Genomic DNA, 26563 nt, shown 5'->3' on the forward strand with positions numbered 1-26563 from the left:
CACAGCCTTCACTGAGCCCTGTCCAGTTGTTAAAATGAGACAGGGAGAGGTCAGGTTGGACCTAGCCCCTGCCCTTGCCTGTACCCAGTTGGGCTGACGGTCCAGTGTGAGGGAGCACAGCTTCAGTCTCAGGCGAATAGCGCCTTGTCCTGCAGAGACAGGTGCCGCTGCCCCAGAAGGGCACCGCCAATGCCTCCTCGTTCGCACCAGGGGAAGGGGAAAGGTGAGTCTCCTCCTTTTTCTCCAGCCCTGCCAACACCTTTCCCATATGGGAAAGGAAGTCCAGTCTTAGTGAGTTCTAAGCTTTTGTTGGAGTTCAGGTGAATTGGAAATTCTAGTCCTTCCCTGTTCAGGGATGTCGGGAAAACTTCAAGTATAAACCCCTGCGTGAGGACCATACACAACATAAACATATTAGTCTCCCTGAGAGTAGCAGTGCAGGAAATTCTGACTTACAGCACTGATGCCCTCAGTAACCAGTAACAGTGGGCCATCCCTATCTGTGTCTAGAACTGGGCAGCATCCAGAGCTCAGTATTCTTATGAAAACAAAGTGGTTTTTATACTGGGTCTGCATTTTTAAAGGTTGGCCCTGAAACATTATAAGGCACCTAGAGAGTAAAGGCTTCATGGACACTGAAATACACATTTCACAGAACAACTGGGGCAGGCTGCAGGGGGCTGTTAGACCCATCACAGTAGTATCGCACCTGAGGATACATCTCTCTAATCCCAGAGGCACCAGGTGGTGGTGGGGAAAGGGGTAGGAGGAATATTCACAGCAACGTTGGCCCCTTGGCAGCACATGGAACAGAAGCAAAGAACTGTCGTCCATCCAGTTCCCATGGCTGGCAGGCAGCAGGCGGGTTGGGGGGTGGGTCCACAGTTGTGGAGCAGTGGTTCATGTAGCTGGCCATGATGAAGGTCACCTCTGCAATCTAAGGAGAGAAAGAGAAACAAAGGAATTGAACACTGGCTTTGGCTTGAATCCTGGCTCTCTCACTCACTAGCTGTTGCACTGGTTATATAAGCTTCCTGGGCTTCAGTTTGTCCCTTAAGTTAAAATACCCACCTGGGAGGAAATGTCCAAAGGGGATTGTTCCTGTGAGGCTCAGAGGCCTAGTGAAATAGGCGTCTGGAGGTCCTGAGGTGCCCAGTACCTCCTGAGGACAGGAGGACCAACATTCCGCCCTGGCTGTCTCCAAGACAAGGCAAGGCAGCCTCCCTGGAGGAAAGGCTCTGTATATCCTCTCCTTTGGCAGGGACAGTATTGAAAGGAGGAGGTGGTTTAGCGAACTCCAGCTTTAGGGTTAAAACAACAGGGTTTCCAGTTGCTCAGAAGGGAGCCAGGAACTATAAATCAGAACTTTGGTTCCAGAGTCTCTGCAATTGTTATTTTTTGCATCAACATTTCCTGTACTGAGTAGGAACAAGGCCCTTAAAGTGAACAGTTCCTAGGACCCCAGGGAAGGGGGAGCATGTTCAGAGTGTCCCACTTGTGACTAGTGCCGGGACAGCAGAGCCCAAGGCAAGGTGAGAACACTGGGCCTGCTGCAAGGACGACAGCAGCAAGAGGGCCCCCATTCAAGCCTGTCCAGTGCTGTGGCTGACAGAACAGAGGAAGGTAACGTGAGGAGTGCAGAGTAGCTGGACCAGAGTGAGTTCCCTCTCCCGCCAGCCCCCCCACCTGCCAGCTCTGCAGTGACCGTAGAGACGCCACCTGAACCCTCGGGTACTGATGATAGTTTCATTTGGGGCAGGGCCCTTCTAGAGTACTGTCATAACCCCAGTTTCCTTTCTAAGCTCCGAGCCCATCTCATCAGACCACAGCAGGGTAAAATGTTTTAGCAGCTTTCAGACCCACCTTGGGAGCAGCCATCCGGAAGATCAGCTTCTCAATGTGGCCTTTTCCAGAGCTCTGGTCTGAAGTGGATCTAATCACAAGCATGAAGTCATCCCGGCAGCCACCAAAGGTCATCACTGAAGAGTAGGGATAAGTGACGTGCACTTGCTGTGGGGAAAGATCCAGTTAGTTCTGGAAAAACTTTCCACCTGCCTCCTGAGCTAGGAGCCAGCATGCCCAGTCTCTTCCAGACCAGGAAGGGAGAAGTCCGAAGTGGTCACACTTTGGAGATCTACATTTTGAATGTCTACAAGCTGTGTCTAGACTAGAGGACAGCAGTACTTGGGCAGGGGGTGGGGGAAGGAAAACCGTGGTCACTTAGCTCAGCCCTTTGAGTCCAGAGAGAAGAAGAAAAGATACTGTCAGGAGAAGGAGGGGTCAGGAAGCCAGCCCTCATCCTCCCGTACCATGGTGTTGTGGTCCAGGATGCTGACACCATCCTCATTCACCGCAATCCACACCAGAGTGTTCTCCTTGGAAGACGGCTGTGCAGGCTGGGGGAACAGGAAAATCCCATCAGACATCCACAGCTAGGGATTCTGAACCACTAGAGCTTTCTGAGGAAGAAGGCACATCTAGGGATCTGCTAGGCAGTGATTTCCAACTTTTTTCTTTTGGAAAACATAGAAGATGGTATTTGTATAGCATGCGGGAGTAAACAGGCTGCTCGTGGCAGGAGGCACCTGGCTTGGGGCTCTGGCCACCTACTAACAACCCCGAGTATCACTTTCTTGTAGTACCTATAGCCCATCCTGCCATGGTACAGAACACAGTACACTTTGTTCCTGTTCCAGAACAGAGGCCAGCCCTGGCTGTTCTGTTACAGGCATGGAGAACAGGCTGTTTTTTCCTGGCTCTCAGGAACTGACAGCATTCCACCCACAGGCCCTCCTAAGTGCAAGCTGCATCTTGCTTCAACCATTTCCTAGGGACTATAAAATAATTAGGAAGACAGTAATGCAAGGGCTTTAGGCCCTGCCAGGGAGAAAACTGACTATTTGGTGGATAAGTCCTAGAATGACTAATTTTCACTGCCAGGGCTGCAGTAGGGCAATCTAGATTTCCTGTCTCCTACCCTGGGGAGGCTGGGGAGAGAGATGGACATGTCCCTTTTTTCAGGAGCTTCTCCCAACCTTCCAGACTAAGTGGGTCCCCATGTTATATGCCTTTATAACACCCCTGTACTCTTCCTTCATGGCACTTGTGACAGCTTCTAAAAAAATTATATGTGTTTTATATATATATATATTTAGAAAGAGAGAGTGTATGTGTGAAAATTTGATTAGTGTGTACGTCCCCCACTAGATGGGAAGCTCCATGAAGGCGAGGACGTGTCTGATTTGCTCACCTCTTGTCACCTCAGACAACTAGCACAATGCCTCAGATATAGTAGGAGCTCAACAATTCTTTGTTGAATGAATGAGTGAATGTCTGTTGTCTAATCTGTATCCTCAGTGAACAGGATCATGATCCAGCTTCGAGGATAGGACACTGTGATTACGTACAAAGTTTCATGCACACCAGATAGCCAGTGAAGAAAAGTTCCATCTGAAATTACTTTTAGCCACCTGGCCTTCCAGCAGGAGAAATTAACTGGTGCCTGAGTAGTCAGATCCCTCTGTGGCTGCACCAGGTCAGCAGAGATGTATTTGTTTAGGTTACACGTTGTTCTTTCAAACTTTTTTTAAAATAAAAACATTCTCAAGAGGAACATCATATCAAGTCTGAACTCTGTTGTGGATTAGTTGACCCTATCTTTTTTTTCAAAGGTAGGATTGGGAAAGAAGTCGATAAAGGAAAGTTAAGGATCGCCCAGAAATAACCCTGGCCCGGAAGCAATGAGTCACAACTGCTCTGGACCAGGGAAAGCTGGAGTAGGCAAGAAATGGGTGGAAAGATAGTGACCCCTAGTGGTTGCGGGTGGGCGCTGCAGACTGAACTGGCTCAAAACATGACCGAATCCAGGAGAAACTTAGGGAGTTCCTGAGGGTGTGGTAACCACTCCTTTGGCTGGAAACCACCCACACTTACCTGAGCAGCAAAGAGCTTAGCACCAAAGAGGGGCCATTTCCGGGCCACTGTCAGGTAGATGCGGATGCACTCAGGAGAGGAGCAGCCTTGCAGTGCTGCCCACTTTGTGGTCAGCTGATCTGCCAGGTGCCTGGTTTAGACGGATGGAGAGAGATGGTGCCATGTTTCTGTTGCAGCTCTGAGGTTTTTCCCAACTCTGCAGCCCATGCCTCCCTACGGTGACTCCCTGCAAGACCTTGCAGCCTACCTCAGCTGTTCCAGGGGGGCCCCGTGTCTGTAGCGCCTTGGGTAGAACCTGTCTAGGACCTGCTGGAGGTGATGCAGAGCCTTGGCAGAGGGTGTGCCCCCAGGTCCTGGCAGGATGGGCTTCTCCAAGTCCCCATACTCTACCTGTGGTAGAAGCACATGGAGGGACAAGTCAGGAATTTGGACGTGAATGGGGTTGGGGGCCTGCTGAGAGGTGAAATAAACCATTATTTCATCCCTTTATTGGTGAGGTGTGAATGGATGTGAAAAAACACTTGTGTACAGACAGACCCTTTATCTCAAGTTTCACAGACACTAGAGAAACAACCTTAGGGTCCTAGAATATTAGAGATTGTCTAGATCACCTTTCCTTTTGCAGCTGAGGTTAAGTGCCTTATCCAAAGACACAGTTAATTAGTGGCAGACAAGGGAAAACACTGTAGAAATTCTGGCTCCTAATCCAAAAATATGGGATACAGGATTGAAGATGCTACAGATCCTTCAGTAGAGCTGACTGTTCCAAATGTGGCCATTAGAGTCAGATGCTTGGCTCAAATCCCAGCTCTGCCATTTACCAGCTCTGAAACCATGATCAAGTTAAACTCTGTGAGCTTCAGTTTACTCATCTATAAAGCGGGGGTGAGAACTAAATAGGGTACTACATATAAAATGTTTCGCACAGGGCCCTCTACAGCATACTCAATACGTGTTTACTGTATTAAAGGTCCACTGTTATTATTTCCCCATCCTCTCCAGCATGTAGATCCAGACTCTTTCTTACGGGAACCATGAAGGATCCCAGATTCCTTTGGCAAGACAGCCTCCTAAAGGTAATAGAAGAGTCAAAGTCTGAATGTGTGTTCCTTTTCCTACTTCTCATTACAATGTTTGACAGCTGTAATACACACTTAACCACATACATTATATGACATACATTATCTAGGAATTACACTTAGTACAACCCTGTCGGGGCAGGTAGGGAGGTATTTTTGTTTTCGGGATATGAAAAAGGGAACTACAGCACAGACAAGTGAAGTGACTTGGCCAAGATCTCATAGCGGGAAGGTGGCTAGGATTCAAACCCAGGCCCCTGGTTTCCACGCCCAGAGTTCTGCATGTAGCCTGAATCTGCAGCGAGGCATTCTGCTGGGTAGGAGTCAGCAAGGCCGCCCTCTCTGGCACCTCAGGACCCGCAGAATCTCCTGTTTCAGCCTGTGTGGTGCACTCCACCTATGAGTCCAAGACGTCTCCTGACCCTCCTGACTCCTGGACAGAACCTTACCTGGGCCATCAGTGCCGCCATCTCCAGAGCCAGCTCCTTGTTGACAGGAAACCTCCCTGCCACTATCTCTCCGCTAGTTTGGGAGGCAAGCAGCAGGCGCTCTCGCTCTGTCTCCCCTTTGACTTGACTCCGAAAGTACAGCCTACAGGGGAGAGAGTGAGAAGCCAGGGCTCAGCTGGGATCCCAAACGGATGAAGCTGTCTCTGCATCTGTTTATCTTGATTTACAAAGAAAAAAAGAAACTACTCTTTTTATACCATCTGTGAGCCTATTTTCCACTGCCTCCAGAAAAACTTAACCAAGCATGACACAGAGCAGATAGAGGGCCATCAGGTCCCATAGCAACAGTAGCATGTGGTCGGTTCTGAATTCACCGTTAAGACTTACTGGATTTGGTGAGGGGAATCTGGTACCTGGAATCATAGCTTATTAGGAAACCAAATGAGTTAAGATTCCAAGAGACTAATGGAAATCATCTGCCTGGAGACATACTGGGATGGAATTTTCTTAGTCAAATTGGTATAAGTCAGGATTTCTCCTTCTGTATTTCCTGGAACTGGTATATAGGAGCAATTTATTCTTTTTTTTTTTTTTTTTGGTACGCGGGCCTCTCACTGCTGTGGCCTCTCCCGTTGCGGAGCACAGGCTCCGGACGCGCAGGCTCAGCGGCCATGGCTCACGGGCCCAGCCGCTCTGCGGCATGTGGGATCCTCCCGGACCGGGGCACAAACCCGTGTCCCCTGCATCGGCAGGCATACTCTCAACCACTGCGCCACCAGGGAAGCTCCCAGGAGCAATTTATTCTTTAGTCTTAAATATCTAGTGCTCAGACAAAATCTTCCTCTCCTGATGTAACACATGCAGCCACCTGAGGAAGTTGGTCTGTTTGGGGGGCAGGGGTGTGTGTGTGTGTGTGTGCATGCATGTGTGAGTGTGCAGACACAGTACAGGGACGGAGAGCCTGAGCTGTCCAGGGTCTCACAGAGGCCAGCAGAGCCAGCCTGGGCCTCCAGCTACTGACCAGCAGGCAGTGTTATATCTCTGGCCCTGCCTGTGCAGGACAGGCCTCCAGCTGGGGGAGTGATGAGCTGCACCCCAGCAGCAGCCCTCATGCTTGGTCCCCCTTGGCGGTGCCCAGGACCTGTTCTTGTACATCAGCTTCACGACACGTGTGCCACCCTCAGACTTTCCGGAGTGCAGCTCCTTCAGGGCTTGTTCCCACTTGGAGATGGCATCGCAGATCTGCATGAGGCAAAAGAGGAAAGTCAGAAAAGCCCCTGATGAAGGGAACAAGGCCCAGTCAGGGCTGGACTCGGGCAGAGCCGCGGGGCAGAGTTGAGGGACTGTCCATCAGGAGGCTGACCCGCGGGGCCTCATGCTCCCAGGACCCAGGGTGCCTGCGGCTTTCTCACAGACAGAGGTGTAGCTCTGAGCATGGCGTGGGCAGCAAACCATGGAATGCTGCCGCCATTGCCTGGACATCTGAGGGGGCCCCCCAGAGGCTAGGCAGGCCCCAGTTCAAAACCATGGCCCCTCATCACCGGCTCCACTTCCCTCCCACCAACCGCCATTCTCTTCAACAAATATAACCGGAGGCCTACTGTGTAACAGAGCCTTACAGATGCCTGGGCATTCACAGATGCCCGGGCATAGTTTTTCCAGGCAATGGTAAAAGACTACAGGAGCCTTTGTCCTGTCACCATAAAGAAAGCAGAGACTGCAGCCAAAACCCTCATCCTCATCAAGTGCTCCAGCACATCCCACAAACACCCAGCATGCCCCGCGGCTCTAACCCCAGACCCTAATGCAACATAGGGTTCGAATCCCACTCAAGGGCCTTTACGCACAGAAGTACGACAAGGATCTACCTCTTTAAAGTTGGTGGGACCTGTAAGCAGAGCACGGGCCCTGGCAGACTGGGTAAGAGTGAGCTGCCAGCGTACAACACATCTGCTGGGTCCAGGCGTACAGTTGTCCGTCTACGCATGTGTGTACGAAACTGGCAGCGGGCTCCGCCCAGGTGGGGCTGCTGCTGAGAAGTGCCTCCCTGTCCTTCCTACCCTGAGCTGGGAAGCGGCTTTTCTTCTGGAAGCTGAACAGCCTCTCAAGGGAGGGAGGGAGGGAGGGATGTGGAGATCTTCTCTCCAGAGACAAGGGCACAAATGACTTTTCTCTGCCTATATGGGCACATTTTAAGATGGCACAGAAATGCTGGCCTCGGGCTCAGCCCCAAACCGGCTGGGAACACAAAATCCTGAAGACCAAGGTGGCTCAGTTGGCTTACGGGGGACCATCACCTTGACGCTCCCCTGCAGGCAGTGTTCCAGGTCCCTGCCAGAAGGGTCGTCCGTGAAGAGGGCAAAGCCAGAATGGGAGGACTTCCTCATGCCCGTCTCCTGGTTCAGCCGCTGGAGGAACTCGTCCACTGTGGAGGAGCCGTCAAAACCCACCACCTGCCGGGAGAGGGGACCTCCTGAGAGGGGCCCACGGGGGCTAGTGGAGGGGTCAGAGGCCGGGAGGTGGAAAGGCATGGCTGAAAGGAGCGAGGGCAACAACAGAGGCCAAAGAAAGCTGGTTTCCACATGCAGAGGGCGAGTGCTTAAGGGAGGAGCCCGCCCACCATAAACTGAAGTCCCACATAAGCTCCGTTCCTCCTTTGCTGTCACTCTTTGGGAGGCCCTTCCCCTGCCACTTTCTTGGTCAGTGTGTCAGCTTCCCTGTTCACGTAGTGGGTTCAAAAGGTCCTCTTCCCAGGCCCCAAAGAGTGAAGTACTTTTGTGATTCAAGCTCTGTACTCCCTCCACAGTGGCACGAATGGCCCCACTCGCCCCTGCACCCCAGGCCCATCCTTTGGCTGGTCTGCCTGTTAAGATCTGCTGGGCCTAAGGAGGCTTAGCACCCACTGGCCCCAAGGTGTTCTCCTCTGGGATGGCAATATGAGAAGACTCAGCACAGGGAGCGTGGCAGCCTTGTCACCTGGTAGGTCGCTCGTCACCTGGTAAGTCCCGTTGGCGAAGTGCACGGGGATGCTGAAGGGCGAGGAGTGGTGGAAGGGGTTCCGCAGCAGGATAGACACCACCTCCATGCGCGAGGGCCTGGCCTCCCGCTCCCCAGTCTGCAGCGTCCGCTCCACTGCCCGCTGGCAGTACGTGGCGTACTGGCCCGTCTCATTTCTAAAAAGACAGGCGAAGGAAGAAAGGAAAACCGGGAATCCACTCATCCCTACCACTTGACACCCTGGTTCCCTACCTACATGTAACCTATAGGACCAAACCTGCAGCTGGAAGGCTGTGACACGAGCCCCAAAGACTGGTCTGGGGTGTTAATTGGTCGTTCGGGGCCTATCTACTGCTGGTTGCTGGCACGGATATTTTCTGCAGAAGCCAGAAAACATGGCAACAGAGAATGCAAATCTGGGGATGATCTGGGGGCGCGGTAGCTCCACATGAGGGCCCCCACTAAATACCCACACACACGTGGATTGGTGTGTAGAGGGTGCCCAGATCTCCACGTGCCCATCTGCGTACATGGTGATGGGCAAAGTCTACATGGCCACTGTGCAAACCCCAGAGGGCGGGGCGATCTCATCCATCCTAGTCTCCCCTGCGTCCCTCAGATCATGCCAGTCGGTAGTGCCAGAGCGGCAGAGGAAACGACGTGCACTCACCGGGGATCTGCGTGGCGCTGGAGCTGCTGTTTGACGTACCAGAGGAAGTGGTGCTGAGGCAGGAAAAGTGGGGCACACAGAGCCAGGAGCTGCCAGCACTGCCGGGGGAAACAAGAAATGTGGGCTGAGCGCTGGGTCCGCCGTGCCACCACCATCGCAGTCCTGAGCTACAGAGCCTTCACCACCCTCTCCGAACCGCAGCCCCCAGCCTTCTGCGGGCACCAGGATGGCCAGCCTGATCGGGCTTTGTGCAGAGCCGCAATCACACAACCTGACTGTGTGCAGACGTCCAGAAGGGGCACAGAGAGGGCAGCAGGACCCGGGCAGCCTTGAGTACGGAAGCCGCCTGCTGGCTGCCAGGCTCGGAGGATACCTGCCCGGTCACCTCCTTCCACCTTTCCCACGTCCTGGGCAGCCCTGGCCGACGGCTCCCGTCGGCCGTTCCGCCCCAGGGACGCCCACCTGCATGAGGGAGCACTTCTGCGGCGGGCGGCAGCTGGTCTGCTTCATGAGTTGGCAGTACAGCTCGCTCTGCAGCTCGGGGTGAACGAGGCAGACCTGCAGCGCGGTCTGGGCCAGGGACACGTGGTAGTCCACCGAGGCTGCTTCCACGGGCACGTTGATGAAGAGTTGGCACGACTGCAGGGAAATGACAGTGGGCACAGGTAGACTGACAGCCCCCTGACTATCGTCCTCTGTGACAGGGGACAGACTGGGCCGTCCCCCCGCCCAGGGCTCGAGGAAGGCTCTGGTTCACGGCAGACAGCCCTTTCTAGGAGGGAGCATCGTGACTGCTCGAGAACGTCTATGCTTACCGAGAAGGCTACTTTGGGATAGGATCTTTCCTTTACATGTTTCCATTACATAAGCAAGACATATTCATTTTTTTAAAAGACAGAATATTCAGCGGGGAACAAAGAATATTCTAAAATAGGCCAGAATCCCTCAGGTCCAGAAGCAACGTAAACCTGCCCTCTCCCGCTGTTCACTACAGGAGGGCAGCTCTTCGTTTCGCTAGTGCTCCCCAAGGGCCCATGAATGAAGTCCCAGAGCTTCCAGCCTCCCTGCCCTAAAGGACATGATGGGAGCCCTGAGGGACTTTCTTTCCCTTCCTCTTCAGATCCCTCCGGGAGCTCCCCCCCTAAACTGCACAGGTCTTCTCCACCCCGGCATCACCGTGGTGGGAAGAACTGCTCTGGGCAGAGCCTGGGCACAGGGCAAGGGCGCCGCCACTAGTCCATGGGCCCGGGCTCAGCTCCCACTTTACCTTGAAGAGCTTGACGGCCTCCGTCTGCAGGGCCTCGGAGGGCAGGGTGGTGAGGGAGGTGTACAGCCCGTCTTTGCTGTAGCACAGCATGGGGTGCCTCCAGAGCGGGGAATCTGCCCGGAGCACAGCACCAGAGAGCAGCAGCCGTTACCGCTGAGGAGGGAACTCGCCTCCCCCGCACCCCGACCCTGATCTCTGGGGAAGACGGTGCTTTCACAGTCGGGACACGTGGGCTGTGCTGGATTTATATCCACAGAGTGTGGGCTGTGCACTGCATTTATTCAGCACACTCACGAGCATGGCTTACAGGAAGGCGGCTACTGCTTTGCTCGTGGGGCTGCAATAGGGGTGAACGTCCAACGCAAGGCATGGACATCGGAGTGCAAGCGTGCGTGTGCAGGGGAGGGCCTCTCCCTGCAGCGCTAGGTCTGGATAGAGGAGCGTATATCAGCCCGGAACAAACACGCCTCGGAGCAGCAGTAAAGCAGTGTGTGTTCTGGGTGCCCTTGGGTCCTCAGGGTCCTGAGAATCAGTAGCAAAATAAAGACCCCAAGAGGCCCCAGGCTTAGTTAGCCTGATCCTAACTTAGGCTTCATTCATTAACAAACTCTAACTATAGATTAACCAGCCACCTTCTTTCCTCAACCCTCTGCCCAGCCAGCAGTTGCTGTGAACAAAGTAAAACATTGACCAAGTGGCCGGAAAGTCTGCTCCCCAGACAACTGCCCCAGATACTGAGTGGTCTCCTCAGTAGCCTCACCAGAAACAGGGGTCCCGGAGCTTGGGACGGGAATGCCCTTCTGTGGCTCAGAAGGTCTCCAAACAGCTTCAGGGTACAGTAGTGCTTTCTTTGGGCTCCTGACCCACAGTTACCCAGCCACCACCCTCCAACCCAGCAGTGATGGCCACCCTCGCCTTACCTGGGTCTCCCTCACCATCCATCAGCTTTCCAATGAGCTGCTCATAGGCAGTGCCCACCTTGGCACTGCTGCCACCTGCAGCCACTGTGAGGTGGTAAAGCCATGTATCCTGGAAAAGGATGGAAAGCCACCTGATGGGGCTGGGCTGGGAAGAATGGAGGCAAGAGCTCCAAGGGAGCCTCCCTGAAGGGGCCAAGCCCAGGGTAAGGGTCAGCCTGTCTGGTTGGCACAAGTCAAGGCCACCGGTCCCTAAGGGGAAAGACTTGGGATCGGCTGAATGTGAACCCAAGTTCCTAAGCTTGTGGTTCCCTCCATCTCATGGCCCCAGTGAAGAGATGTTGGTCACTGGGAATGGATTCAATACAAGGAATATTCAGGAAATACTAGTTGCCAAAATGTCCAGGAGGGAAATAGATTCGAATCTGGGGAAGCTCAGAAGAGAGAAGGAAGGTGAGGATCAAAGGTGCAAGCTTTGTCGTGGAGGCCCAGCCCCCTCCCTTACCTTTTCGTGCTTGGTGCCAATGAGGAGGTAGGTGGGGCTGTGCTCTGGGGGGTGGATCACAAGGGTGCAGTGGGAGGAAAGCAACCGCCGGGTCCCTCCAGCCTCGTAGTCCTCGTCTGAGTCACAGGATCGATCTACTTCCTCTATGCGTGCATCCTGCACAGGCAGACGGCCCAGGGGGCGCTGTGGACACGAGTCTTCCGTGAATGGGAGGGCCAGCGGGGAACAGAGGAGTCTCCTCTCTCTGAACCCTCAGGCCTTGTAGGGCTGGGAATCAAGGACGAGGGGGAGACTACAGCTCCCTGGCTGAGGCGGGCTTGGAGAAGCACAGACAGACCACACAGGCAGGATCTACAGACCATGCACACTGGTCACACACTCTAGAGGGATCTGGCCAGCCAGCTCTGTACTTGTTGTGGGGTTGGGTGGGGTAGAGGGTAAAGCTGGGCCTTCCATAAGGACACAGAGCCACAGGAATGTGGTTTGGGGGAAGCTTTCGGGAGGCCAGGAAGTACCTTGTCCTCGTGGCTTCGATAGTAGTAGAAGGTTCTCCCAACAAGAGCACACCAGACCAGTTTGGAATGGCCATGCTTGACCTGTAGGCCAGAAATGAACCAGCATTATTAGAACCAGAAGACCCCAGAAGAAGATCCGGGACTGGCAAAGAGAAGCCAAAGGGAGACAGATCTCAAAACCCCTGGTCCAACTCAGATCCTTTGGTCAATCCCAGGTCAAACTCAGATGCCACCCAGATTCTCTACTAACGGAACCAGCCCTTTCACAGCGAGCATCCATGGTACCACGCGACACCCCATCCTCGTATGACCTGCCATTAAAAGATCGACCAGGCCAACCAGATATCCTGTCCCAGGAATATGATCACGAGAAGAACTTGCTAATCTGCAGAGGCTAGAGTCGGAAGGGAAGGGCCACGGTGGGCTGAAGCCCTTGGGCAAGTGTAATCGTGAAGTGTAAAAAGCACTGCACGTGGGCAGAGGAGATGGCTGTGAACACATACTGAACGGGGAAGCAGCGGCACAGGCAGAGCCCCAAGCACTGAACTTGCGCACACCATCATTCCTGACGGCATCCTGGCCTAGTTAACGTGCTTCCTTGTTAACTTCCCCTTTCTTGGGATTAACAAGTGCTTCTCAGCTCCCTGCAACCAGAAGAGCCCTAATTAAAACGTCTTTAGGGCAGCCTGAGATATTATAAGTCTTTGGCCACACCTGTCTCGCCGAGGTCACAGCTTCCCACTATTCACAGAGCTGTGGTGGGTACAGGCAGGGGTGAGGGCAACTCCTAATGACCTCAAAATGGGTCCGATACATTCCTTTTCCCCCTGTCTCGAGAATAGCTGCTGTTGTAACAACACTGACCCCTATTTTTCCAGACACTCATTCACCGTCACCTTGTGTGGTTCAGCCCACAGGTAGTCAGTGTGAGGGGCCTCCTGGAGAAAGGAGCTGTGTGTCAGGAGGTGACCCACCAGCCCAGCACTCACTCCTGGCTCCCCTGACTCTCATGAGGAGCCCACCACGCTCCTCCCCCACCAACCCCACCCGTACCTTAGTCAGCCAGCCCTTCACAGCGGGCTTGGCGCCGCCCTGAGTCAGGGCCGGAGGCCCAATGGCCTGGACCTTCAGCAGGCTCTGCAGGACACGGATCCACTCCTCCAGCAGGCTGGGCGAGTCCGCTGTCAGGTAATAGGTCTTCTTCTCAGAGATGAGCTGTGGAGAAGTGAGGGGTTGGGGATGGGGAGACAGGACGACGGGAGAACAGGGGCCTGGCTCTGCGGTGGCGCAGATCTCCGAGCCACTGGCTCTTCCTTCCTCCTGCCCTGGTACTCCCTCCCTCCCTTCTCCTCCTCGTCATCTTTGCCTCCGTGTCTCTCCTACCTTCACTCCATCTCTCACATTCTGCCTCCTCTTCCTTCCTCAAACCCATAAATGAGGATCAATGCAAACGTCGAGGTAATGGCTTTCACACATGCTCATTCTGCCCCATCTTTGTTTCCATCCGAGCCATATCCAAACCCAGCACCTCTTCTACCTAAAGCACTGGCCGCCAGGAGCATGCTCACCTGGAATGTCTGTGCACCCTCCCCTCGAACAATTTGGCAACGGGAGTTCAGTTCCACTTGGCCTTGAGGTTTCCGGATGACGTCACTCTGTAAAGAAAGGGATGGAGAGGAAGGAGGTTGGAGCCTTCCCAGAGCACATCATTTCCCCTCAGACCTTATTCTAGGTCACAATGGGGAAAGTGATTCCTAAGCTTTCCTGGGCTGTGGTATGATGGATAACGTGTTCTGGATCCTGGTTCTAACTAAATGGAGCAATGATTAGAGACATGGGTCCTCCTGATCCAGGCCTCAAAAAGTATAGATTGAGCCTTTAAAAACTGGATGAGAAACCACCAGGTTATTCCTGAGCTACAAAGCCCTTAAATTCTTTCTACTACATATTTTATAGTGTTGCAAACAGGTGGCCTATATATATCACCATTACCTTCTCCAGTGCCACTGCAGACATAACTAATCAATCAGAGCATGCCTACTCATTGAGTGATACGGGACCTGAATCCTCCACATGATGCTCAAGGTAGCCACTAACAATCAACTGGAGTTGCACAAGAGTCAGGCCTCTTTGCCTTCTTTAAAACGTTAACATTGGTTCTCTAGGGAGGGCCTGTCAAACTAGGTCCCAACATCCTAAGGCTCCCTAATTCCAAACAGTGTAGGAAGGAGATGGAGGAGGTGACAAGCTCGCCTATTAGAACAGTCCTGATGATGTGAGGGCAGCCTAGCAATGGTTCATTTACAGGGCTCGGCTTCTGAAGGAAGAAGGAATCACCAAGCCCATTCATCTAGAAGTGCCCCTGACTGCTCAGTGCCTGATTTCACTGTGAGAACCAGTGACCAGCCTCATGGTCCCGTGTGGGGCTCAAAGCCTCAGGTGCCTGCCCAGGCTGCCTCTCCCTGCCTGCCAGACCTTCACCTCTGCCCTGCTTCCAGCCCCTCTCATGCGGTTCTGGGGCTGGGGTGGGGTCCTTTTGCCTACTGTCCTGGGGAAGGAGGGTCTCACCGGAGACTTGTAGTACATGATCTGTCCCTGTCTCAGGACAAACCAGCGCCTCTTCCACGTCTTCACCCGGCTCCCCATTTTCAGCAGGTAGCCTGACTTCTCCAGTGACTCCTGCAAGAGTGGAAGGGTGTAGGGGGATGAGGGATGGACAGAAGAGGGAAATCACTGGGGTTCCTGGACATCACACAGGCCAAGATGGCCCAGCTGAGTCACTGCTTTGTCATCAATTAAAAAAAATTACTATCTACTATGTGTGTTTTCAGGGCACTGCCCTGCTAAGGGTGCAGAGAGGACTTATAAAGCATGGGTGGTCCTGCTGGCAGGGGGAGAGAACACCTGACCCTGAGGAGATGGTAGATCAGGAGCTGCACAAGCGAGAGGCTGGCCAGGGAAGGCTTCTGGCAAGAGCCAGACCTGAACTGACATTGGAAGGAAATCAGCCTTTCCCTTGAAGACGAGCCCAGAGGAGGAAGAAGCCCATTCCAGGCAGCAGGAAAGGGCAAGAGAGGTTTGGGGAACATCAGGCAAACTGGGGTGGAGGGTTCGTGGAGGCGGAGATGAAGACAGGGCAGCACAGTGCTATGGAGCGAGGGCTGGGGAACGAGCCATCTGCATTTACCACTGGCTCTGGCGCATAACAGCACGCCTCTGAGCCTCAGGCTTCTCATCCACGAGATGGGGTAATAAGCCTCATTTGTGAGGACAAATGAGACAGTGCATACAAAGCCATGGGCACGGTGCCCGGCACACAAAAAACTCAATAAACGTATTGTTAGCTCTCGGCATCCCAGGGTCAGTGTGGAGCTAAAACGAGGTAACGTGTAAACTCCTCCTGGGCCCCGTGGGCCATAGTGATGGGGTCTGTGTGTGCCTGGCCCCCAACCGCACACCCCCAGCCCACTCCCCTTGGCCTCACATCATCAGTGGCAGCCCCCAGACTCCCGCCCTCCCTTCGGCAATCCCAGGGACCCTCATGCAGCTGCTGCCTGGGTCTCATGCTGGAGGTCCACTCCCACCCGGCCCTGCCTTGGCCCCATCAGGGCGGAGGCCAAGCTCCCAGCTCACCCCCCCTGGGCCCAGCCCGTCGGTGGAGTAGGATGAGGTGCGCTGTAGTTTGTGCTCAGGCTCTGAGTAGTCGCTGTCCAGGGAGCAGGCGTCCGGGGGGATGGCATAGTCGCCCTCAGAGCTCAGCGAGGACATGGAGACGCCTGTCCAAAGGGAGGAGGAATCAAGGCCCAGGTCCACAGCCTCCTGGCTCACACAGCCTGGGAGCTGCAGGGTCTTCCACACGCACGTGGGACTGCCCATGGGAGGAGATGAAGGGCCCTCATTGTTCTGCACCCCTCCCACCACCCTTCTCCATACCTCTCTTGATGGCCCGGGGGCTGCCCAGTCCACTGGTCTTCCTGGACTCAGAGCAGGGCACTGAAGTTCGGAAGCTCGCCTGGGAGCTGCAGTCATCATCGGACCCAGAGGACTCGTCCACAAAGGGCACCGTGCTGATCTGCATGGCTTTCTGCAAGACAGGACCCTCCCCACTGCAGCTAAGGCTGCAAGACAAGCCCCATCCCATCTGCACTTTCACTCCCGCTCCAAGTGCCTGGGGCGTGGCCATCACAGCCTGTCTAGAGCACGGGAAGCCATCACCCAGCTGGGGCACCCAAAAGACAACTGTCCCTTCCCGACTTGATGACCTTACCCCTGTGTCCTCACCTCCATGCTTCTCTCTCCCTCACACACCATCATCCTCTGTGGTCCCCAGTGAAGCTGCCCCACCAGGGCTGAACACCTTGCTCCCTGCCACTAGGGGGCCAGAAAACCATGCCACGGGGCCCAGTGTGAGACAGGAGCTTTAAAAGTGGGTGGGGATGACAAATCGAGAGATCATGGCAAAAATTTAAAAAGACCGATCACTTCAATATTGGGGAAACTGTGTGGAAAAGGGTACTCTATTTTATATAAAAGATTTATATAAAATCTTTTTAGAAGGTAATTTGGCACTACCTGTCAAAATTTAAAACATGCATATTATCTGCCCCTAAATTCCACCTCTAGAACTCTGTCCTACAGAAATATGCATATATAAGTGCACAGAGATGTATTTGCATGGTGATGTTCATTGCAACACTGATTTTACAGAAAAATAGAGACATGACCTACATTGTGAATCAGGGGAGGACAAGTTAAGGTAGTTATGGGGCATCTATACCAAGGGGTACTGGGAAGTCCTAAAAGGGGAGGCAGAGCTGTGCTGTGCGTGGAGGTGGGGCAGGAAGACCTGACACATGGCTGGGTGGACAAGCAAGGGGTAGACTGACATGTATGACATCATCCTCTTTGCATGTGCGTGTGCGTAAGAGAGAGTAAATTTGTAAATGCATTTGTAAATGCATCAGAGGGCATTACAGAATAAACACCAAACCATCAGTGAGAGCTGCCTCTGGGGTTAGGAATTAGGGAAAAGCAATGTAAGAGGAAATTTCACTTTTGGCTTTTTATCCTTCTACAAAAAGTTTTACAAAATATTACTGTTACGATCTCAAAAAACATGCTGGGAATCTTTTCTTTTCCAGTTAATGTTGTAAGAACTCGCAGGCAATCTCAGATTGGTGGGGAATTTCAGTCTTTCCCTAAAGTTTTCCAAAAAATCTGGCTAGAACAGGACAGGAAACTGACAAATCTTTTCAGAGGTGCCCATCTGAGTTACCATCGGTCCCTCATCTCTTGGGGCATAATTAATGCGACTTATGAGTTCTTGTTAAAGATTATATGAAAGAAATCAGTTAAGTGCCATTTATCAACTGAACAGACATAAGAAGAATGCAGTTTGGTCTCGTTCCTAATTGGCTAAATACAAGTTGGTGTCGTAAGTCCAGGACACAGTGAATTATGGGCAAAGCTGTTTTCCTTAAGCACCAACAAATTCAGAATAAAAGGTTTCAGTAGGAAAAAAAAAAAAAGCAGACCAAAAAGTATACGAAAACATCATGTTGCAGCTATATCTGATTTTTGTTAAAAAATATGTAGAGATGTTATGGGAATACATATGGGAATATATGACATAATACATGAAAAGTTCTGGAAGGAGCCCCACTGGCCTCCGGGATAGACATGTGACAAGATGAGGAGGAGACGCAGAGCAGGCATTGGTTTAACCTTTAACTTTTTACTTTGCCCATAATCATACTGATTCACATTTTTGTAAATGCAGAATTTTTCTAATGAAAACCTAATAAAGATATTGAATCACTGTGTTGTGCACCAGGAACTAACATAGTGTTGTAGGTCAATTATACTTCAAAAACAAAGAAACAGACTCAGAGAAAAAGAGATCAGATTTGTGGTTACTGAGGTGGGGGAGGAGGGGGAATTGGATAAAGGTGGTCAAAAGGTACAAGCTTCTAGTTATAAGATCAATAAGTCCTAGGTATGTGATGCAGAATATGATAAATCTAACTAACGCTGCTGCATGTTAATACATGAAAGTTGTTACGAGTAAATCCTAAGAGTTCTCATCACAAGGAAAAGGTTTTTCTCTATTTCTTGAATTTTCTATCTATATGAGATGCTGGATGTTCACTAAACTTATTGTGGTAATCGTTTCATGATGTATGTAAGTCAAATCATTATACTGCACACCTTAAACTTATGCAGTGCTGTATGTGAATTATATCTCAATAAAATGGGAAGAAAAAAATAAAGAGTTTTTTAAAAAACCTAATAAAGATGAACAAAATAAATAGATATATGGGGGGCTGAGCACCCTGCCCAGAGTTACGTGTGCGCAGACGCCTGCCCCTGGAGACCCACGCCAGCCACTGCCTGCCGACACGGTGGTGGGGCAGTGGGTGCTGGGCGGGGACACCCCGTCCTCGGACAGCAGCTTCTTACCCCCTTCAAGGCTGTGTAGACCGGCACGGTGATGTTCTTGCAGACCAGGCCAGAGAAAGGCCCAGGGGATGCAAGGGCTGGAGGGCTTGAGGCTGGAGGGGCAGGAAAGAGGGATGAGACTCACTCAGGTGGCAAAAACCAGGAAGCGGGGTGGGGGTGGCAGAGACCTGAGCAGAGCGAGGAGGAGAGAGATCTGTGCAGACAGCATTCCCTGAAACAGCACTCCGGAGACAGACCGGGGACAGATCTCAGGACGAGGGCCAAGGTCTTCTGCAGCCCCACTCTTGCCAAGGTGAGTTACAAGCCGTGTGACTATGGGGCACTCGCGTCACTGTGGGGACTGGGCGGCCGGCGACTCAGGAGCCGCACTCAGGTGGGGATGCGGCTCCTTCAGGGGGTTATCTAAATCAAGGCACCGGGGGCTCCTCGGCCATAGCCCTTGCACTGCAGAAGGGAAGCTGGTGCAGGTGGGCAGCCAGGCTGGAGCGCCCTGCCTCCAAAGTCCCTTCCAGCTCTGTAATTGGCTACAGCTCTGTTCCCGCCCACTCCCACCCACAGGCAGGTGATGAGCTGAACCTGTGCAGCTTCCCTCTCTCTCCAAGGGAGCCGGGGCCATGTGCTTTCACCTGAACCTCACCTGCTGTGGGAGGGAATGGGCTGCAGGTGACCTGGCCCTGGGTGTTTCTCCGAGTCTTCTCCTCCCCGCACGCCCACCCTGCCCACCACGGGCAGTTCACTTGGGACTCACCGCAGCAGGTGGCATTACTTCTAGCAGACACTTCGGACAGCCGCATGCCTGACGTGGCCACAGCGTAGATCCGGCTCTCCTGGAACGGGAGGTCACAAGGGGTCAGGGTTCACCACCCCCGTGTCCACACCGGCCTCTGGCTTTGGAGGCGGGCAGACCTGGGTCCACATCCACGCTTAGCCAGTGACCGGCGGGGGGATCTGGGACAAGTTAACATCATTTCTGGACCTAAGATGGGGGTAATAATACTCACCTTTCAGGCTGTTGTGACAATCAAATGAAATTATTAACATAAACAGCTAACACTGAGAGCACGGTCAGTGCCCTGCAGGCGATATTTATTCCCTCTCTTGCTGCCACCCCTCCCTTGGGGCAAGGAAGTTCAGGAGAAGAGGGAACTGGGATGTTTTCTCTGAATCTTCCCCATCTTACAGCCCTTGAAGTTGGGGGGTTGGTAACGAGGACGTCCGAGCCCCATGGCAAGGATGTGCGTGCCCTTTTGTTTGGAAGCCAGTTGTTTGGAAACTGGGACACATTTTTTTCCTACAGTAACAATGTCACATCATGGTTAGGCTTCAGGCTCAAAGTCCTGGCTCACCCAGACCCCTGAACCCCGCCGTAGACGACACATCAATGCGAACTCCCACCCTCAACTCTTCCCTCGCCCCTCGGGGTCCCCTGGGTCTGAAGCAGGCCCACAGGCCTGGGAAGCTTTTCTTAGGTTTGGATCACTCCCAAACAACCCAGAGGCCCCACCTATCCTCCTCCATATCTCTTTTTCACTCAAGGTAAAGGGAAAACAAAGGCCTCTTCAGGTGAGAGGTGAGTCACAAGGACGGGGGAAGGCCTGCCCAGCTCGAGGAGGTAGCTGGGCTAGGCTGGGGCAGGAAGGAAGGTGGATGCTATCCGGGTCACCCCAGAGGGGAGCAGCAGTGCTGGGGCACCTGGGGGAGAGAGGGAGGGGCTGGCGAGGGCTGGGATGAGAGGCGGAGGTGACTGGAGGCAAGGGAAGGGAAGAGATGGGAGGCAGCAAGGAGGAATTTGGGGGGAGGGGCAGGCACTGGGCTGGGGCAGGGAATTCCGTGCTTATGTAGGGCAGATAAATTGGGTCCATGTGGTAAAATTAGCCATAAAAACGATTATTCCTGCCAGTAGTGGTAGTGGAATTCCACCACGGACAGGCCTCTAACTTCACAGAGAGAATGAGAAGTGTGAAGCTTGAGGGGTTTAGGTTCAACAAATGCAGGAGTGTTTTACAAAAGCTTATCTAATGCCTAACTCACACGGTTGTTTTGAGGATCAACAAAGGAACTCTAACTCAGCAAGTAAGTCCATCTGACTCCCTCAGACTGAGAAATGTCCTTCTCCCAATTCTCAGTCTTGATCTTCCCCACATGGCTACTGCCCAGCTGGTCCCACCTAAGAAGAGAGGTTGGGTTCTCGGGCCACTGTGGTTCCCTAAGGTAACAAGAGCGATCCTGTCTCGGGGACCGGAAGGACCTGAGCCCTCTTGCCACATCCCTTGCCGAATGCTCCCTCACTGCCTGCCTCTGCTTTAGGATTTCAGCACACCTGGATTTACAAGACAACAAGGAACAAGAGGAGGGATGATTCTGAAAGTGTTCCACCCTGGCCTGGCCCTTGTCGTTTCCAACAGCCTCTCCACGTATTGTGAACCACTGCTGCAACTACTCACCAAATACGTATTAACACACTTAATCTCAGGGCAACGCTCTAAAGCAGGTACTATTATCCCCATTTTACAGAGAGGGAAATTGAGGCACAGAGGTTTAGCAGCTTGCCCTGGCTCACACAGTTTGATCTTGGGACCTCCTGGTTTGACCCTGGGACCCGTGCTCTTAGCCACCACACTGTACCTCCACGGAGAGTCAGGAAGACTACACGAGAAAATGGGCACCGAGCACCCAGCTTGGCTGTGGCCCGTGGTGAGCGCCTGCTCAGGAAACAGCCGGCCGCCGTCCAATCGGAAATCCTGGCTTCACCCCTTATGGGCGGAGTAGTCTGGACAGGCCCCGGGGTACCCATCGCCCAGAGGAGGTGAGGGTGACAGCCTCGTCCCACGCTCAGCACATGGCTGTGCCCCACAGCGTTCGCACCATCAGCCCGGCCCCTCTGTCCTGTCCCCAGGGGGCCTCTTACCCAGGATGGAAACCGGTGCAGGGGGGGTGTAGGTGGTTTGTTCCCCAAATCCACTTCCTCCATCTTCCCCGCTGGGGATTGCTCGTCCATCTCCATCTTCTCCGGTTCCTCCCGGAGCTCAGGGCCAGCCTCCACCTTGGAAAGGCTGGAGGAGTGGAGGGCTGAGAGTGTCCCAGTCTCAATGCTCACCACGTGGTCGAAGTGCGCAGGGCCCGCCTGGGGCTGGCTGTGGTGCCGCTTGGCCAGCTGGATGCTGTCCCGGTGGGTGCTGGGAGCCCGCACCTTCGGCAGAGTCAGGCTGCAGCCGGGGCAGCCTTCCCTGGCAGAGGTCTTCGTCCTGGGGAGCGTCCCTCCCTGAGCAGTGACCAGGCCTTCACCCCAGGAAGCCAAACCATGCCTGGGGGTGCAAGGCTTCAGGCACAGCTGGCCAGGAGAGCCCTGTCCTCCCAGATGAAGTAGAAGGGTCTCGGCCTCTGATATTTCTCCAGGGTGGACCATACTGGAACTAGAATCCTCCAAGGGGCTTCCTGCTTTAGGAACAGAGTCCTTGCTCTGCAGAGCACCTGGAGAAGGTACGGGCATAGCTGCCTTCAGGGCACCCTGGGCCTGAGCACCACCGTCCTGCCCCACTGGCTGGGCTCCTGGTCCTGCAGGGACACAATCCTGCTCTGTGGTTCCCTGGGGGGCCACCAGCAGCTTCCCCGAAGGTGCCATCTGAAGAGCTGTGGTTGGGACAAAAATAGGCATGTTAAGAGCTCCCTCAATTCAGCCCCATGCACGTGCGCACGCACACACACACACACACACACACACACACACACACCCCACTCCCCCGACTCCCGCACATGCTGGCCCGCTTACCTTCTAGTGCACGTTGAAGGGTTCCCACCTGCTCCACCAGGTGCTGATTACAGCTTTTCAGGTGCTGATTCTCCATCTCAAGCTAGACAAAAAGAAAAATGAAGATTGAGAATAAATACTCAGCCCACACATTCAGACATATAATTCAAAATAAGATTAAAATCCTTCTTAACAATCAAATCTACACAAAAGAACCCGTGGTGCCCCCCAGTCCACTGCCGACTCTCCTGGGAGCCCTGATCTCCTCCTTCTCTCTGCGCTACCTGGTTGTAGATGGGAAAGAATTCCATTTGGCGGCCCCTGTGCTTTCTTTTCTAGGTTTTTGGGGGTTTATTTTAATAAATTTTATTTATTTATTTTTGGCTACATTGGGTCTTCGTTGCTGTTCGCCGGCTTTCTCTAGTTGCGGCGAGCAGGGGCTACTCTTTGTTGCGGTGCATGGGCTTCTCATTGCAGTGGCTTCTCTTGTTGTGGAGCATGGGCTCTAGACACGCAGGCTTCAGTAGTTGTGGCATGTGGGCTCAGTAGTTGTGGCTCGCGGGCTCTAGAGTGCAGCCTCAGTAGTTGTGGTGCACGGGCTTAGTTGCTCCGCGGCACGTGCGATCTTCCCGGATCAGGGCTCGAACCCATGTCCCCTGCATTGGGAGGTGGGTTCTTAACCACTGTGCCACCAGGGAAGTCCTTCTTTTCTAGGTATCTTTAACCTTTTAAAAAAATGGTGAAATACAACACAAAAAAAACTGCATTCTACACCAATGAACAGCTTAACAAATGATTCTGAAATGATTACTCATATGACCGCCACCCAGGTTAAGAAAGAGGAATTTGCCAACACTCCAGACATCCCGGACTTGTCCTTCCCCAATCACATGATCCTCCCTCCCCACTAAGGTGACAACTCTTCTGAGTCTATGAGATTCATTTCCTTGCTTTCTGTGTTTTACCATCTAAGTATGCACCCTACACACATTAGTGTAGTTGTGCCCATTAGGACTTTATATAAATGGAATTATTCAAGATGTACTTCTGTATCTGGCTTCTTCTGCTCAACATCCTATCCATGAGATCCAGCCTCAGGGTGGCTGCATTTTCTTTGAAATGAAAGCCAACACACTTCTTTTTGTTGTTGTTTATAACACAAAAATTTTATTTCCTTGCTTATATTTTATATCATATGTATTCTACTCAGTTTCACACGCTTTATTTATACTGGATCCAGGATGAAGGAGAAAACCCTATCTCCTGGAAAAAGGAAAAGGACAATAATAAATTCATGTGATTGTTCTTTTCTTTTTTTTTAAACTTCTTTTTCCTTCTTTGGCTGCATTGGGTCTTCGTTGCTGTGCACAGGCTTTCTCTAGTTGCAGTGAGCGAGAGCTACTCTTCGTTGCGGTGCGTAGGCTTCTCATTGTGGTGGCTTCTCTCGTCGTGGAGCACAGGCTCCAGGCACACAGGCTCAGTAGTTGTGGCACACGGGCTTAGTTGCTCCGCGGCATGTGGGATCTTCCCGGATTAGGGATCAAACCCGTGTCCCCTGCATTGGCAGGTGGATTCTTAACTACGGTGCCACCAGGGAAGTCCCCGTGTGATTGTTCTTGAAGTTTCTAATTGAATATAGTTTACATATATGTCTAGAGCAAGTCATATAAACAAGCATGATGTCCATGATCTGCAGAAGCATATTCCTTCCTCAGGGAGGCATAGCGTATCTTATGGCAAGGGGCAGGGATATATTACCCTTCTACTGGAAAGGAGTCGGGAACAATATACAACCTATAAAAATTACTTTTATCACAGTAGCAACTTGGTTGTATTTTTTTTTTGTCTCAGTTTACTAATTGGTAAATTGAAGGTGGCAGTAATCATTCCACAAAGTTGTCATTGAGAGTAAATCAGTATCTATGTTTAAAATGCCTGCCTTAGAACTCGATGCATTGCAAGCGTTTAACAAATATTGGTTAATTACATTCTTCTTTTCCAATTACTCTAATGATTTTTATCCTGAGCTCTAGGACCCAGATTTTTCATTGTTTGATGTTTTATTCTCACCATATCATTTCACTATGTCATAATCCACAGGCCCTTAATTCCTCGTTATCTTCCCTGACAAAACATACTTTTTTTTCTTGTTTCAACCTGATAAAAGTAACTTTGACCTCTTATTCACCTAGGAGCAAAAAATAACTGTTCTTAAAAAAAAATAAAAATAAAAAATAAATTAAATAAAATAAAAAAGGGCTTTCCTGGTGGTGCAGTGGTTGAGAGTCCGCCTGCCGATGCAGGGGACATGGGTTCGTGCCCCGGTCCAGGAAGATCCCACATGCCGCGAAGCGGCTGGGTCTGTGAGCCATGGCCGCTGAGCCTGCGCATCCGGAGCTTGTGCTCCGCAACGGGAGAGGCCACAACAGTGAGAGGCCCGTGTACCGCAAAACAAACAAACAAACAAAAACAAACAAACAAAAAAAACCTGTTCTTCCATTGTCTCCAGCCGATATGCCAGGTCCTGTTAATAGGCTGTCTAGTACCCATTCTCATTGGAAAGCCAACACACTTTCATTGAGCTTTCAGCAAGAGATCAGGGCTGTGGAAGATGCAGGTTATAGGCATCAGCTCTGTCCCCAAGGGCTTGTAGTCTAGCAGGTGACCTGAGATGTGTGTCCACAGAAAGGACAGGAGGCAAAATGAGCCGCTACCCCCTGCAGGTGTGAGCCACTTGTGTCAGGAGTGAGTGTTCACCCTTCTCCAAACTTCAATTCCCCTTCCTTCTGTTTAGAAAGAGGTTGTTTTTTGGTTTTTTGCTAGCAGCGCTGTAGCTTCTAGTCCTGAGTTTCCTAAATAAAGCTGCAGCAAGTGATGAGCTATGAAAACGGATGGACAGAGGTGGAAAGTAGAATAGAGGTTACCAGGGGCTGGGGGGAGAGACAATGGGGAGTTAGTGTTCAATGGGGATGGAGTTTGTTTGGGGTGGGAAAAGTTTTGGAGGTAGTGGTGATGGGTACACAACACTGTGAAGGTACTTAATGCCACTGCATTGTACACTTCAAAAACAGCTCAATGGTATATTTTACGTATATTTGAGCACCAAGAAAAAAAAAGTTAAAAAGAACGGAGAGGACAGAGGGTGGATGGTAAGGACTGTGTGTGCTTCTCAGAAGGAAACTGATGGGACTCCTCAGAAGTGAGACTCATTCCTTCTCCACAGACACAAAGCAAACCAGGAGCTCTAGGGAAACCCAGCTCTGACAACAGGAAGGGAAAAGTGAAGTGAAGTGTCTCAGTGTTTAAGCTGAATGAGAGACAAGCGGTTAACAAAATGAAAAGCGGGCAAGGCCCCAGAAACAGGTAGAGGCAGAAAAACGCAGAGGGACAGGCGCAACCCCACGCAGGTCCTCGCAGGCTTCCCAAGATAAGCTCTCACTCACCTCTGCTAACTTCAGGGTCACCCATTCCTTGATCTTTGCAGCTTTTTCTTGAACGATTTTTGCTTCCTCAGTTCTCATCTTCTTCTGCAAGAGAGAGAGGGCCTTTAGTTCGTCACGGTGGTCACCGTTTTAGTGAATAATTGGAGGTGGGAGGCCCTGAGAAGAAATATTAAGGGACTAGATGGAGGATGGCCGATAGGAAAAAATACATTCATTTATGAATTCTTAGAAAATATTCTTAAAGTGGGAAAGGCCTTCCTAAGCATAATACAAATCGCAAATAGCCATGAAAGAAAAGACTAATAAATCTATATCATCTCTATAAATTACTATATGACCAAAAAAAAAAAAAGATGCCCTTAAACAAAATGAAAAGACCAATTGGGAGATGATTTGCAACACAAATGACTTACATACAAAAGGGATAATTTGACGTGAACAAACCAATAAATATATGCAAAAGATATAAATAGGAAATCAACAGCAAATAAAGGGAAAGAAACCCATGAAAAGCTGTGCAATCTTTATTATTATTTTTAAAATGCAAATAAAAGTGACACATCATTTTCCTCTACCAGACT

General features: G+C 51.8%; 1 protein-coding gene across 1 annotated transcript in view; it reads right to left on the reverse strand.

Annotated features, from left to right (window-relative positions):
• Positions 1–714: 714 nt before the first annotated feature.
• The window catches only part of PLEKHH1 (pleckstrin homology, MyTH4 and FERM domain containing H1), a 50883-nt gene continuing 25034 nt past the window's right edge, over positions 715–26563 (reverse strand). The window contains exons 5-29 of the mRNA XM_060004362.1: positions 25983–26066; positions 22561–22642; positions 21700–22421; positions 19540–19618; positions 18792–18883; positions 16266–16416; positions 15966–16108; positions 14901–15011; positions 13901–13987; positions 13386–13547; positions 12333–12413; positions 11818–12000; positions 11316–11424; positions 10396–10508; positions 9591–9767; positions 9129–9226; positions 8457–8634; positions 7759–7914; positions 6603–6703; positions 5462–5603; positions 4181–4323; positions 3934–4063; positions 2310–2396; positions 1864–2010; positions 715–937 (exon numbers count right to left, since the gene is read on the reverse strand). Of these exons, the coding sequence (XP_059860345.1) occupies positions 776–937; positions 1864–2010; positions 2310–2396; positions 3934–4063; positions 4181–4323; positions 5462–5603; positions 6603–6703; positions 7759–7914; positions 8457–8634; positions 9129–9226; positions 9591–9767; positions 10396–10508; positions 11316–11424; positions 11818–12000; positions 12333–12413; positions 13386–13547; positions 13901–13987; positions 14901–15011; positions 15966–16108; positions 16266–16416; positions 18792–18883; positions 19540–19618; positions 21700–22421; positions 22561–22642; positions 25983–26066 (3720 nt within the window). The 3' untranslated portion in view covers positions 715–775. The remainder of the gene's footprint in view (positions 938–1863; positions 2011–2309; positions 2397–3933; positions 4064–4180; positions 4324–5461; positions 5604–6602; positions 6704–7758; positions 7915–8456; positions 8635–9128; positions 9227–9590; positions 9768–10395; positions 10509–11315; positions 11425–11817; positions 12001–12332; positions 12414–13385; positions 13548–13900; positions 13988–14900; positions 15012–15965; positions 16109–16265; positions 16417–18791; positions 18884–19539; positions 19619–21699; positions 22422–22560; positions 22643–25982; positions 26067–26563) is intronic.

Source organism: Delphinus delphis, chromosome 2, assembly GCF_949987515.2.
Source record: "Delphinus delphis chromosome 2, mDelDel1.2, whole genome shotgun sequence".
Lineage (NCBI taxonomy): Eukaryota > Metazoa > Chordata > Mammalia > Artiodactyla > Delphinidae > Delphinus > Delphinus delphis.